The sequence below is a fragment of the Psammomys obesus genome, unplaced genomic scaffold (genome assembly GCF_907164565.1).
Source record: "Psammomys obesus unplaced genomic scaffold, mPsaObe1.curated_primary_1811, whole genome shotgun sequence".
Classification (NCBI taxonomy): domain Eukaryota; kingdom Metazoa; phylum Chordata; class Mammalia; order Rodentia; family Muridae; genus Psammomys; species Psammomys obesus.
The window spans coordinates 3,169,183-3,183,804 of NW_026585690.1; the positions used below are offsets into that span (position 1 = coordinate 3,169,183).

Sequence of the window (14,622 nt, forward strand, 5' to 3'; positions counted from 1 at the left end):
TTTCTTTCTTTCTTTCTTTCTTTCTTTCTTTCTTTCTTTCTTTCTTTTTTTAGAAAAGCAGTGACCAGAACCTAATTCCTTGGTCAACCAATCTAAGGCTCCTGTCTCCTATAAGCATGCCCTGTCTTGTCTGGAATCTGCTCTGTAGACCAGGATGGCCTCAAACTCATAGAGATCCACCTGCCTCTGCAGCCTAAGTGTTAGCATTTACTTGCATGTGACCACACCTAACTTCCCCTCTGTTTCTAAATCCTGCCAACTAGGTATGTTAACTGCAAGGTACTAGAAAATATTGAGCAGTCAATCACAGTAAACCTTGATGGCTTGTTGAATTGGCTATATTATTAAAATTAATGTATTTAAGACTTTAATAATCTAAATTAATGCATATGTCCTTATAAAATGAGAGTTGAGGAAAACGGCTTTTAATGAATAACACATACCTTCTCCATATGTGAGAGGTAATACTTTTCTTAGGGTATCTTATATGCAAAGTTTTGTAACATTTAAAGACTTATGAAAACCATTTCACTACAAATTTTTAGTACTTTCTGAAATGACTGTAAGCAAATTGGTATAGTGCCTTTCTCTTAATTCCGTTCCCTTCACACCCTTCTTTGTCTCCACTTTCGTTGTTCCTTTGAAACAACGGTACAGTCATTAGAGGCACTAGCAGGCCCTGGTGAGCATAATTTGTTTGAACATTTAATTATGAGACTGACCTTTAAATGTTAAAACGTACTGAAAGATACTGTGTGACTTGCTTTCTTACGTTCTGTGTCCTTCCACGAAAATTAAAAGTGATTTTCTGAGCTTTAACATTTCTGACGTTTTATGTTGTTTTATATAGTTATTCCTTAAATGAACTTGGATGAGGGCTGATGCAACAGAGGCAGCATGCTCTCTTTAGTAGGTTACGGCTCTGCCTCCTGTGTTAATGCCTCATTTTCCTGATCTGAATCCTGGGCATAGCATTTGGTTAGGTTTGCTACCACCATAACTACCCCTCTACCTTCTCAGCTGCCACCTCCCCCATCCTTCCCCTCCTCCTTTTCTTACTGTATCTTATAGCTTTAAACTGCAGGTTGGTTTCCTTGACACATCTCAGTTTGTATAAGACGCTATGGTAGAGTCCTGGCTAATGTTCCTTAGGATTTCATTTGGCATGGCGTAGAAAAAGGTCTCTTGTTGCATTGCCACGAGGCAGAGGCACTGTCACAGCGGTCTGTGTTTGCCAGCAGCAGAGGCTTGGCAAGAGCATTTGACAAAGAAGGCAGGGCTGATGGCAATACATCTCACTCTCTGCTCTCATCAAGTAAAGTCTGTTTTCAGTTCTATTAGAATGGGAGGTGGTGGTAAGAAATAGGGAGTGGTGGGTGTGAGAGCAGAGTAGGAAAATACAACCAACCCATCCAGAGCCCTCAGGCTTGCCTCTGCTAACACCCTGCTGCCAGTCAGAATTCAGATCCACAGAACTCACACAGAACACAGTTGTACTCTTTTCAACCTTTCCATTTGTGACGATTTGTTACAGCAGCAATAGAAAATGGCACAAGGCCCAGTCTGTTCTCAGCCACCTAAATTAATGGGTAGGAAGAATCAAACGGAAAGGAAGTAGGGTGGACGACTGATTTGGTGCTGTGGTTTATACGCCTCTCTTTGTGCTTTACAAAGAGGGAAGAGGCCTGCTTGATTAACACTGGCCTTTTCCCATGACTGCTGAGGTTGTACTTGGGCGTATGCTTTTATTAACATAGATGAAGGATCCTTTGTTGTAGAATCAAGCACTCAGTAACATCTTCTGTATTTACAATTATTGGCCAACATAGAGTGTGAATTTTTAAGAAGTAAAAAACAAACCGGCATTTGTGGTTACAGATTCATATTTTACTAACAATTATAAACATGATAATTTGTATCATCAACTTTTCAGGAATACTTATACCTCTTTGAAATATCAGATAGTGCTCAATATTGTTAAGATGTTTAATCCTAGTTTAATCATATATATATATTAGACAATTAGTTTCTCCTTTCAGGTAAAGTAGCGATGCGAGTTAACAACTTGAAATACCAGCTATGTTTTGTTTAGTATGTAACCACTCTATCTAGTAAAAGAAAACATTCAATTTATATACAAACATATAAAAAGACAATGAAAACACAGTAAGGGAGTATCCCATCTCAGGGACCACAGAAGAGGGGTGCAGAAGATGGGATGAATTAGAACAAAGGAAAATGACACATGTGTATACAAAATGCCACAATGAAATCCATGCTAATTTAAATAATTTAGAAAGGAGAAAAGTCAAGAAGAGAAAGAAAGAGAAGGGAAATTATGTCTAAGAACAAGTTAGGCCCATGGGATTCATGGTGCAAGCTGGGCATACAATGAGGGTACAGATTTGCCTCTGAGTTTTCTATGAGGTTCCTTACATAAAACACTATGTTTCTAAGGGAGAGGCCAGTCAGTCTGTCAAGAGAAGAAAAAGTTTTGTTTCTAACCTGGAAGAGCCTTTCCTTCCTGTTCTCACACAGCAAACAGTGTGACACGGTGGATGTCTTAGTCCCCAGCACAGTTAGCACAGTGACTGGCTTTCTGGGCTGTTTAAAATATAATATCCTTTCTCATAGCATGAATAATGTGCTTGAGTGGAGACAGGCCAGGCTGGGCTCAGTGTAACCGTGGTGGGTACAGGCTGGCAGTGGAGAATGAAGGAAGCTGAGCAGTTTAACTGGATGTACGGAAAGCCCATTGTCAGCTTTCAAACACTCTCCCTAGACTTTCCTTTCTTGTGGCATAGATTCTGACGAGAATCAGTTGGAGGTTGTGCTCTCTAATTAAGAAACTGAAAAGGTGATCTCTCAGGTCACTGATTATTACACTCTTTCATTTTAGCAATTAATTGAATCGTGGGTTGAGATGGTATCTTTTTTATTTTTTTTAAGTCCTGTTTACTCCCTTCATAGAAAGTATTTTGCATCTTACCCAGGGTCCTCCTTCTTGATTAGCTTCTTTAGGTGTACAGATTTTAGTATGCTTATCCCACCTTATATGTCTAATATCCACTTATAAGTGAGTATTTATCATGTGCTTCTTTCTGCTTCTGGGATACCTCACTCAGGATGATCTTTTCTAGATCCCACCATTTGCCTGCAAATTTCATGATTTCCTTGTTTTTAATTGCTGAGTAGTATTCCATTGTGTAAATGTACCACAATTTCTGTATCCTTTCTTCAACTGAGAGACATCTAGGTTGTTTCCATGTTCTAGCTATTACAAATAAGGCTGCTACAAACATGGTTGAGCAAATGTCCTTGTTGTATACTTGAGCATCTTTTGGATATATGCCTAGGAATGGTATAGCTGGATGTTGACGTAGTACTATTCCTAATTGTCTGAGAAAGAGCCAGATTGATTTCCAAAGATGCTCGATCGTCATTCAGAAAGGCAAATGGGATATACATCAGAAGAGGGAGAAAACAGGGAACAGGACAGGAGCCTTCCACACAGGGCCTCTGAAGACTCTACCCAGCAGGGTTTCAAAGCAGATGCTGAGACTCATAGCCAAACTTTGGGCAGAGTGCAGGGAATTTTATGAAAGAAGTGGGAGATAGAAAGGCCTGGAGGGGACAGGAGCTCTACAAGGAGAAGAACAGAACCAAAGAATTTGGGCATAGGAGTCTTTTGTGAGACTGATACCCCAAACAGGGACCATTCATGGAGATAACCTAGAACCCTGTACAGATGTAGCCCATGGCAGCTCAGTGTCCAAGAGGATTCCCTAGTAATGGGGATAGGGACTGTCTATGACATGAACTCAGGGGCTGGCTCTTTGATCACCTCCACCTGAGGGGGGGCAGCCTTCCCATTCCACATAGGAAGACAATGAAGCCAGTTCTGATGAGACCTGGTAGAACAGAGTCAGATGGAAGGGGAGGAGGACCTCCTCTATCATTGGACTGGGGGAGGGGCATAGGAGAAGAGGCGGGGAAGGTGGAATAGAAAGGGGAGGAGAAAGGGGGCTATAGCTGGGATACAAAGGGAATAAACTGTAATTAATAAAAATAAAATAAAATTTAAATATATATATATAAATTAGCAATTAAAGAAAAAAGAAAGGATTTTGTAAAATAGTCTTTAGTTTTATAAACTTAAAAAAGATTTTCAAGATTTTTAGATGCTGTTCACATTAGGAGAGCCTCCTAAGATGCTCTCTCTCTGTCTCTGTCTCAGTGTGTGTGTGTGTGTGTGTATGGATGTGTGTGTGAGTGTGAAATTTAAGTGGGGATCCTTCTTTGGGTTTACAAGCCGCCTTCTAAGCAGTGCTACTTTATACTTTCTATCTTTCCAGCCACATTGCCATTTTCATTACATCTTCTATAGGGATTTGGCGATGTCATTGAAATACCTCTTGAAATTCAGGAAGTCTTTAGAAGTTATCTTCATCAACTAAGTACCGTCCATTATACTAATAAAATAGGGACCAGATAAGGTCTTTGCTTGTATCCTGCAATAACTGAAGAAGGAACACAGGAAGTAGTTAACCCCATGGTGTGTCTTCATATAGCTTTGGCGAGCTAAAATTCTGCTGTTGTGCTCTAGTTCTGAGGACAGCATATTGTATTTGCCTTACCCCTCCCTGCATACATCATTAGCATACATTCCCATGATCTATTCCAGGCATTCAGATCCTATCACTATGTCACTGCTGTACCCTTGCGGTTTACTGTTGTGCCCAGTTTGAGAGAAATGGTGTTTGGTTTCAATTGCAATGACTCTGTACTTGGAACATACTTCCTTCCATGAACTTCCTGGATGACCTTCAAAGCTCTACACTACTACTTTAGCAGAACAAAAGAACGGCATTCATGTGTTGTAATTAAAACAGGATTTTCCCTGTGACATGAGATTTTTAGGAATATCTGACACAGAATTTCTGAGGAGAGACTGGTAATTTTTGATAGAATTTTAAAAACTGTGTTTTAGACTGATTTTCATCATAAACCGAGCTAAGTACAAATTAATCTTTACTTGGTGACTGGCCTTAACTACTGTGACCTATAAAGAATGATATTTTACATTTCTTGTATAACTTTATAATTTATGAAATACATTCATAGACATTATCTCATCTGAACCACCCTGTCGTCCACACCCTCCGTTCACATTCTAATCAGATGAGGACACTGTTTAATCTAGTGTCTTGGAGCTGGGTGTCAGGTATGGCTGTGAGAACTCCACCTTGTGAGGAAGTCACGTGGCCCTGGTGAAAGCTGTTTCTATCCTAGGAGGCTCTCTGACTCAATGCTGGACCTTTGGCACCATGTAAAATGAGCAATACAGCTGGAAGAGTTGACCACACATGAGGAGATAGCGGACTTCTTATAAAAATTATAAATATTCCCTCCGAAGAGCTGCCAAGGAGCCTACATTAGGCTTAAAGCAAAATGAAATCATTAATTGTTTAATACTGGATTGTATTAATACCATTTTTTAAAAACTGTGTTTGATTTATAAAACAGCTTGAGAAATGTGCCAAATGTTTTGTTGAATGGGATTGAGGTGGCAAACATGGTGTTGTTGTTTTTTTGTTTGTTTGTTTGTTTTGTTTTGTTTTGTTTTTTGGGGGGGAACAGAAGAGCAATTTCTCAAAATATTTTACTATATGAGTAACATTAATGGTAAATTTAAATGATTGTTTAAGAGAATCCCTCAGCGGCATATGTAATCTTCTGTGTGGCATTTCAAAAACATCTAGGTTTATAACTTCAAGTTGTTCATCTCTGGCAGGATTGTGAGCGCTATTAGTGCTTAGAATTAGTGTTCTTAGTGGCCTAGAATTTAAAATGTTATACACATTGGGTTTTACTCTTGGATGTCATACGAATGTCCTATACAGATGGAACCAGGGAGCTGAGGACAGGAGTGTGCACGAATTAATGTTGAGGTTTGACAACATATGGCCTTTGAGCTTCCAAAAATGTTTTTGAGTGCAAAACTACGTAAATAAATATGTTAGTGCATAAAAGGCCTTCAGTGCCTAATGAACAACACTGAAGGTCTTTCCACTGGTAAGTATGCATGGGGAAGATTTTTTTTTTCTTCTTCTTCTTCCTGAAAATACCTGCACTTTTTAAATAGTCCATCCAATTTGGGTCACCAGCGAAGGAGAAAAATCAACAGAGCATGGTGGGGAGCCACCTACAATAGCTAAGAATATTCTACATCTTAAAATACACGCCCTTTATGACCGTGGCCTCTGCAGCTCTTCGTGACGTCTTTCCAGCCGCTCCCGCTCCAGTCAAACACAGCAGTTTGTCTAGTTTGCTTCTCACAGGATTCAGTCTTTGCACACTGTAGCTAATTTCTTACGGGTGGGGACTCCACACTCATGTTTTTCCTTCTCTCTTTCTTGCCAGTCCTTTTTACCTTTCTTCCAAGATATCTGGCTCTATTTGTGTTAATATTTTCTCCCTCCATCCCTAATAGAAGGCGTCTGCTTTAAGCCAGGCTTTGTCCTGTTACCCTGTGATGAATAGTAAATGTAGCACAGTTTGTGTAGACTTGAAACTTGCTGTTCCACAGGCTGACAGAGAGTCACCTAGAAATTGTCTGGTGGGGAAAAGGAGCAGAGAGCCGATGTGGGCTGGAGGTATTGCCAGTCAGTCTAGAGCCCTGTCACCTGGACCAGGTACAGCAGTGGGAAGGGGAATCCAGAAAGCCAGGCCATGCAGGGACTATGAACCATTGTCCAGAGTTTAGGCTGTAGGGATTTTTCTACATCCCAATTTAAAGTCTTCGGAGAATTTCCTAGGTTGTTGTTTTTTTTTTCCATCAGATTTAATTACTATGGGTGACAAGATGTATCTGGAATCCAGTGTGGCTACAGTTATATTTCAGAAATGCATTCATGAATTCCTCCAGTAAATGTTAGCAAGTATCACCAGTGACTCAGGGGAACACAGTTAAAACAGCTTTCCCTACAATTACCCCTTCCAAATCCTTCTGCCTCTACCATCTACATGCTGGGATTTCAGGTCTGCATGACTGTCCCCAGTTTGCTTTTCTGTTTCTGTGAATATAAGCATTAATTGCATAGTTACACAATTTCAAGATTTATGAATAACCTTAGGTTATAACTTATTCGTATTTTTGTTTCTTCTCATTTTTTCTTCATTTAAAAAAAATATGTGTGGATGATATAGTTTGAGCCAACCACTCTGTGGGGCATGTGGGCTACATAGTGAACAAAGCAGAATGAAAGGAACTCCTGGCTAATGAGAGACAGGAAAGGTCAGTGGTAAGAAGTAGGGCCAAGACTATCAATAAGCAATGAGCATGATGATATGGAATAATGAAAGCGAACAGGGGAACGGGGAAAGAGACACTGGCTGCCGAGTGGGAGAGCAGGTCTGTAGCTAGAACATGCTGCCTTGAGAGGTCACACGCCAGCACTTAAAGGAAAAGAGTTCAATATGGGGAAGAGTCCAAGTACAGAGCTCGTAGCAGGGCCTTAGTGAGAGATGGGGCCGACTGGTGGTGTTCAAGGATTGGCAGGGAGTCTTTGAGGTGGGAGGGGAGCCCTTAGGGCAGAGTAAGAAGGTAGGGCCTGTTTCAAGAAACAGTTGTGAAGGTAGAAGGGCCAAGATCAAAGAAGAAAACTGAAGGAGCCACGGGTATCAGTTTGAGTGAGAAGAACAGATGTGTCCGCTCCACTATGTTTCCTGTGCCTCTAGCATGCCACTTCTCCCATCTTTTGAAGATTACCATAAACCTCTAAATTCTGCATCCCCTGAAATGGTTAATTTTGCTTGCCAACTTGATTGGATTGACAGATGTCCAGGAGATTGGTGATGAAGAACAAATACCTCTGGGTGCCAGTGAGGGCATTTTCAGAGGCAAGTTGGATCATGTGGGCTTTAACATGGGGAAGGTCTTAACCCATTGGTGAGTTTTAAAGTCTGGATAGACCGCTGGCAGATGGCAGAACTTTGGAAGGTGGAATCTCCTGGGAGAAAGAAGGTAGCAGGGCCTGTCCTTGGAGGCTGTACTGTGTCCTACCCCTCTTGCACTGCCCTTCTTCTCTTCCATGAGGCCAAGAACCTCCTTCACCATACACTCCCACCACCACGACGTTCTACCTAAGCACACAAGGATAGCAGTTATGGGCTGACACCTCTAAAACTATCAGTCAGGAAAAATATTCCCCCCTTACAGTTTTCCTTGGGGCATTTTGGTTAGAGCACACAGTTATAACTCTAACCTACTCCTTCATTTCTAGAGTTCATTCATAGAGTAGTTCATTACAAAAATTGAACACAAAGCTTGTGCCAATTGTCGTGCCAGGGCTTAAGGCTTAAAAGACTAATTAAAATGTCTGCCTTGGGAGCTGATGAACTTGCAGTGGAGAAAGAATAATAAATAGTCACACACATGTAAGTACAACCCTGATAACTTGTAATATGAGCCATAAGAGAGAGAAACAGCAGAAGCGACATTGCTACGAGTCAGAATGATTGGCTTAGATGGAGCATTTCTGTGGGGTGAAGGTATGAGAAAATCACTTTGAATGAGGAAACTTTTTTTTTTTTATGAAACATAGAGAAAATAAAATGGCAATGAGCGTGTGTCAAGTGGGCTTTCTAAGTATAACAGTAACAGCATTTCCCCTGTGGCTGAAGCCGCGGGAATGTGCTAAGAGTGATTCCTTGAGCGGAGTAGACCGAGCCATATGAAACATGACCCTGGGGCTGTTGAGTGTCATGCTAAGTGCAAAGGGGAGCAATGGAAATGTAAGTAAAGCGGTGACATTATCCATTTGAGGTGGCCACTTTCAGCTGCTCATCACATTCTGTCCCTGCCTCCCCAGCACAGAGCTAGGTTCCGTCTTCTTCACACTTGTCTGTGATTTATGTAACTTTCTCCTGCCCGTGGAAGTAAGGAAACAGTGAATGCTGTGACTAGGGCAGGCTCCTCACAGCCTCCCATGTGGGATGCCTCAGGGTTTTCCCGTGCTCTTTGGACAGACTTGTGGAGTGTCAGAGCCATTGCCAATCCAGACCCTAGTGTCACTTTGTGGGGCACACAGCTCTTCTGGAAGGCATGAACCACCGCAAGGAAAACCTGGTCCCCCTTTTGGGCATTTTTTATGGTCAGACCATTTGTTAGTACATCATCATTTGTCCACAAGAACATAATTATTTCAGAAAGTAGATTTTTTTTCCTACTATGATATGTGAAATTGAGATGCTATAAATAACAGTGGCCAAATTGAAGGTTTATAGTGATGTGTGCCAAGATGATCTCCACACAAGCAGATATTAGTTAATTTGGATGAAAAAGTTATTAGTCTCTGATGTTACCTGGAGAAACAATCTCACGGCAAGCTCCCTGATCTTCTGGCTCTTTGCGTCTTTCTGCCTCCTCTTCCATGGACAGGTGCAGGTGTATTTTGAGGATGTGTCCATTGAGGCTGGGCTCCACCAGTATGCATTTTGATTGGCTGTGGCTGTGTGTAATTGTTTCAGTCTATTTCCAGAGAAGTTTTCTTGATGAGAGATGAGGACCACGTGTAAATACATATAGATACATGCATGTAACAACAAGAAATGAAAAATAAAGGGGGCATATGATGTGAGTGGGTTTGTAGGGAGGAAAGGGAAAGGGAAATGATGAAATTATATCGTGATCACAAAAATCAAAGAAACTTAAAAAAGTTAGCCCTCAATGGTATGTTGTTGTGTACAGTGAGATTATGAAAGGGATGGTGTGCTAATTTGGTTTTATGTTCATCAGCCATGTCGTTGGACTGTCTGTGACAAACTTCATTGAATCCCTTTAGGCCTGTAGGTTTTGTTTTTCTAGATTGAATCAACTAGTAGGTAGATGAGCCGTGTGTCTGGCAATTTATTTTTGGTGTTTTTTTTTTTTTTAACAGTTTTTAGGATAATGTTTCTGTTAAATTTTGTTTAAATTAATGGAAGTTCAGACTTGCCATTTCCTGCCCATCCATATTAGAGGTCCTGTGTGCTAGCATTTGCTCTCTATTGTGCTGCTATAGCAAATCCCTAAGGCCCCAGTCTTTATAAAGGGGAGGGGTTTATTTAGCTCATGGTTCTGGTGGCTAGAATCCAGTCCAAACAGCAGGATCCTTGTGTTTAGCAAGGCCCCCTGTATGTTACCCCAGTGCGGAGAAGCAGGAGGGGGAACAGCTAAGGGCAGAAGGTACCAAGCATGTCGTGCCTCACTTGGTAATACACTGCTCTAAACTAACCTGTTTCTTTGAGGACTGCACTGATCTCTACTGATGGTGGTGTAGTCAGCCAAGCTGGCTTCTGATGGGCATTACCTACTAAATCCAACAGCTGTCAGTATTGTTACATGTGATCAAACTTCTGGCACAAGGGTCTAAGAGAACACATTCAGACCATAGCTAAGCCTCAGTTCCTTGTCACTGATACTGTCCCAACCTCACTCAAACACACTTTGTGTTCTAAGGGAGATGCTCAGTTTGAGGTTTGTGTTTCCTGCGCTCTACTGGGGGAAGGTAGTATCGTAGCACCTGACATTCAAATGTTTACTTTCTTTTTTTTTAAATTTTTTTTTTACTATTAATTACACTTTATTCATTTTGTATTCCCCATCAGCCCCTTCCTCCTCCCCTCCCAATCCCTCTTCCTCATACATGCCCCTTCCCAAGTCCACTGATAGGGGAGGTCCTCTTCTCCTTCCTTCTGATCTTAGTCTATCAGATCATCTCAGGAGTGGCTGCATTGTCATCTTCTATGGCCTGGTAAGGCTGCTCCCCCCTCAGGGAGAGGTGATCAAAGAGCAGGCCAATCAGATTATGTCAGAGGCAGTCCCTCTTCCCTTTACTATGTAACCCACTTGGACACTGAACTATCATGTGCTACATCTGTGCAAGGGTTCTAGGTTATCTCCATGAATAGTCCTTGGTTGGAGTATGAGTCTCTGGGAAGTTCCCTGTGTTCAAGTTTTCTGGTTCTGTTGCTCTCCTTGTGTGGTTCCGTTCTCTCCAGCTCTTACTATTTCCCACTTCTTACATAAGATTCCATGCACTCTGCCCAACAGTTGGCCATAAGTCTCAGCATCTGCTTTAATTGTCTGTAGGGCAGAGGCTTTCAGAGGCCCTCTGTGGCAGGTTCCTAGGTTGTTTCCTGTTTTCTTCATCTTCTGATGTCCAGTGTCTTTGCCTTTCAGGATGGGGATTGAGCATTTTAGTCAGGGTGCTCTCTCTTGCTTAGTTTCTTTAGATGTACAGATGTTAGTAGGTGTATATACCATGTTATGTATATATGAGTGAGTATATACTGTGTGTGTCTTTCTGCTTCTGGGACAGCTCACTCAGGATGATCCTTTCTAGGTCCCACCATTTACCTACAAATTTCATGATTTCCTTATTTTTCATTGCTGAGTAATACTCCATTGTATAGATGTACCACAATTTCTGCATCCATTCTTCAGTTGAGGGGCATTTGGGCTGTTTCCAGCTTCTGGCTATTACAAATAAAGCTGCTACAAACATGGTTAAGCAAATGTACTTATTGTGTACTTGAGCCTCTTTTGGATATATGCCTAGGAGTGGTATGGCTGGGTCTTGAGGAAGCGCTATTCCTAGTTGTCTGAGAAAGCGCCAGATTGCTTTCCAGAGTGATTGTACAAGTTTACATTCCCACCAGCAGTGGAGTAGGTTTCCCCTTTCTCCACAACCTCTCCAGCATGTGTTGTTACTTGAGTTTTTCATCTTGGCCATTCTGATGGGTGTAAGGTGAAATCTCTGGGTCATTTTGATTTGCATTTCCCTAATGGCTAATGAGCATTTCTTTAAGTGTTTCTCTGCCATTTGATATTCCTCTACAGAGAATTCTCTGTTTAGCTCTGTTCCCCATTTTTTAATTGGATTACTTGGTTTGCTGCTTTTCAGCTTCTTTAGTTCTTTATATATACTGGATATTAGTCCTTCATCAGATAGAGGGTTGGTGAAGATACTTTTCCAATATGTAGGCAGTTGTTTTGTTTTGATGACAGTATCCTTTGATTTACAGAAGCATTTCATGAAGCTGAAATGTTTACTTTCAATACAGAGAGAAATGTTTTCAGAAAGCACATGGGCTAATTCCTACCATTGCCTGCCTTCTTCCTTTCAAGTGGCAGTTCTCAGAATCTTGACCTGCTTCCTTCAGCCACAGAGTTATCCGGGTGAATCATTAGGATCTGTGAAGAGTCTCAAGCGAGATAATTCCTGTAATTTTAACAAACTACAGAATGGACAGTGAAGGTAGAATGCTGATGGTGCTAAGAATAAATGACGTGAGTGCCCAGTGCTAAGTAGGATATTTGCACTCCCCCTTCTCAGACCCAGGAGTCATCATGGGAGAAAACAGAGAGAAGGGATGTAGAATGCTCTCTGGGAGGCATATGCAGCCAATTGGTAGCAGCTATGGCTAGTTGCAGTGGCCCTGCACAAGACTGAGCCTTGTTGACATTGAACCTGTGACTGTGAAGGCCTCCATCATCCCTACCCTTCCCTTCTCAAGTATTGGTTACTGGTGGGTCCTTGGAGCAGTACAATCTTTTTTATCTATTATGTATCCACTGAGGAACCCAATAGTTTTCTGTGGAGACACAAATGCTCCTGGTTACACTCAGTGGGTTTCAAAAGAAAGAAAAGAAAAAGAAAAAGGGAAAGAGACACAAGAATGTGGGACTTTTATTTGGGGGGGCTGTATATGTAGGAGGAAGACTAGAGAATGTAAGATTTTTGTTGCTTATTATTTTGAGACAAGGTCTCTCTATGTAGCTCTGACTTACTATGTAGACCAGTCTGGTCTCAAACTCACAAGTCCATTTGCCTCTGTATCCCCAGTGCTGGACTAAAGCCATCTGCTACCATGCCCAGCTAGGTGAGGAGTTTCATAATCAGAATGTACTTTGTACATGTCTGAAATTGTCAAAAATGTAAACAAAAAAGTTATAAAAATCTACAAAACTTGGTGGCTTAATGGTTTCGAGGCAAATCAAAGACTAAGATGATCAATGGAACTTCAAGTCATAAACATACTTGTGTGTAGATATGTGTGTTTGTGTATGTATACACATATGCATATACATGTATCAGTGAAATCAGTTAACGTGTAAGATTAAGCTAGTTAGCAACTTTCTGCTACCTGTAAATGCAGTTAATGACAAGCTGGGCCTTTTAGACACAGACATATGTTGGTTCTCCAGGCTAACAAATATTACAAGTATGGGACTCCCACCAAAGCTAGTTAAAGATAAAGATGGGATGGGATAGAACCCACATCTGTCATACAGTAATGACCGTGTGAGAGATTGAAATGAGTTGCCCAAGTAATATAGCATATCTCATAACAGATCCACAGTCGTTGTTATGGGAAATCAGGGGATTTTTTTGTTTGTTTTGTTTTTTAATTCCTGTGTCATATTAGATTCTCTTGCTGAGAAAACATCAAGTAGAATATACCCTTTGTGTACTCTGGCAAAGGGGTTAGTGTCACATAATTTTATTTTTATGCTGCTTAAACTTCATGTTTTCTACCCAATATGCATTTTTCATTCATGCCATATAATGTTTTTTAAAAGGTGTTGGTGTGTGTGCTTACATGTATATATATATGTACAATGTATGTGCACACGTGTTCCTGAAGACCAGAAGAAGGCATTTGATGCCCTGGAACTGGAGTTACAAGGGCTTGTGCACCACCATGTAGGGGCTGAGAACAAGGCTGGGCACTCTAAAGAAGATCAGCAAATGCCCTTAACTGCTGAGCTATCTCTCCAGCCCCCATATGAATTTGTTTTATGTTATATGTGGATTACAGACATATAAGAATGACTAGTATGATTTAATTGTTTTAAATCTATAATCAGAGGGAAAAGATCACTTTCATCATTTACGTTCTTACCATTTAAAAGGATGTACTTGTGAATTGAATATGATATATTTTTTAAATGAACACATTTTATGCTTTTTTTAGGCTGGAATGATAAAAAGTGATAATGAAGAGTATTTTATTGAACCCTTGGAGAGAGGTAAGCAGATGGATGAAGAAAAAGGAAGGATTCACGTTGTCTACAAGAGATCAGCCATGGAGAAGGCTCCCAGAGGTGTGTCTGAAGACTTCTACCACAGGGGTAGGCACTTTGAAAAGTCTTAATAACTATAGACTTAAGGAATGATGACAACAGCCCTTACATAGTCAAGAGACCTTGACTGGCACTCTGTCTTAGGAGGTGTGGAAGTTATATGTTGGAGGTATTTTATACCAGAGAGTTACCACATGTTAGTCAGTGTGCTTTTTGTGATTTACTTTAAAAGTGGTACACTAAGCCTGTGTTCTTTCAGCCTGTCTCAAAGTTTGTAAATCTTATTTTTTTCAAGAATATTTAAATTATGCACTATTTGTTTTGTCATTGTAAAACTTCATAAGTGAGATGTATTAACAAAACAAAGTTATGTTTTAAAGCCAAACTGGTAGCTGCTTGACTTTAAAGTCTATTTGGTTCAAGATAGATAAGTAGAGCTAGATAGATAGATAGATAGATAGATAGATAGATAGATAGATAGATAGATAGAT

General features: G+C 40.7%; 1 protein-coding gene across 1 annotated transcript in view; it reads left to right on the forward strand.

The window, feature by feature from the left end:
- Adamts3 (ADAM metallopeptidase with thrombospondin type 1 motif 3) overlaps nucleotides 1-14,622 on the forward strand; it is a 126,182-nt gene that overhangs the window by 8,236 nt on the left and 103,324 nt on the right. Inside the window, exons 2-3 of the mRNA XM_055595450.1 lie at nucleotides 6,590-6,695; nucleotides 14,023-14,179. Coding sequence (XP_055451425.1) covers nucleotides 6,590-6,695; nucleotides 14,023-14,179 — 263 coding nt within the window. The remainder of the gene's footprint in view (nucleotides 1-6,589; nucleotides 6,696-14,022; nucleotides 14,180-14,622) is intronic.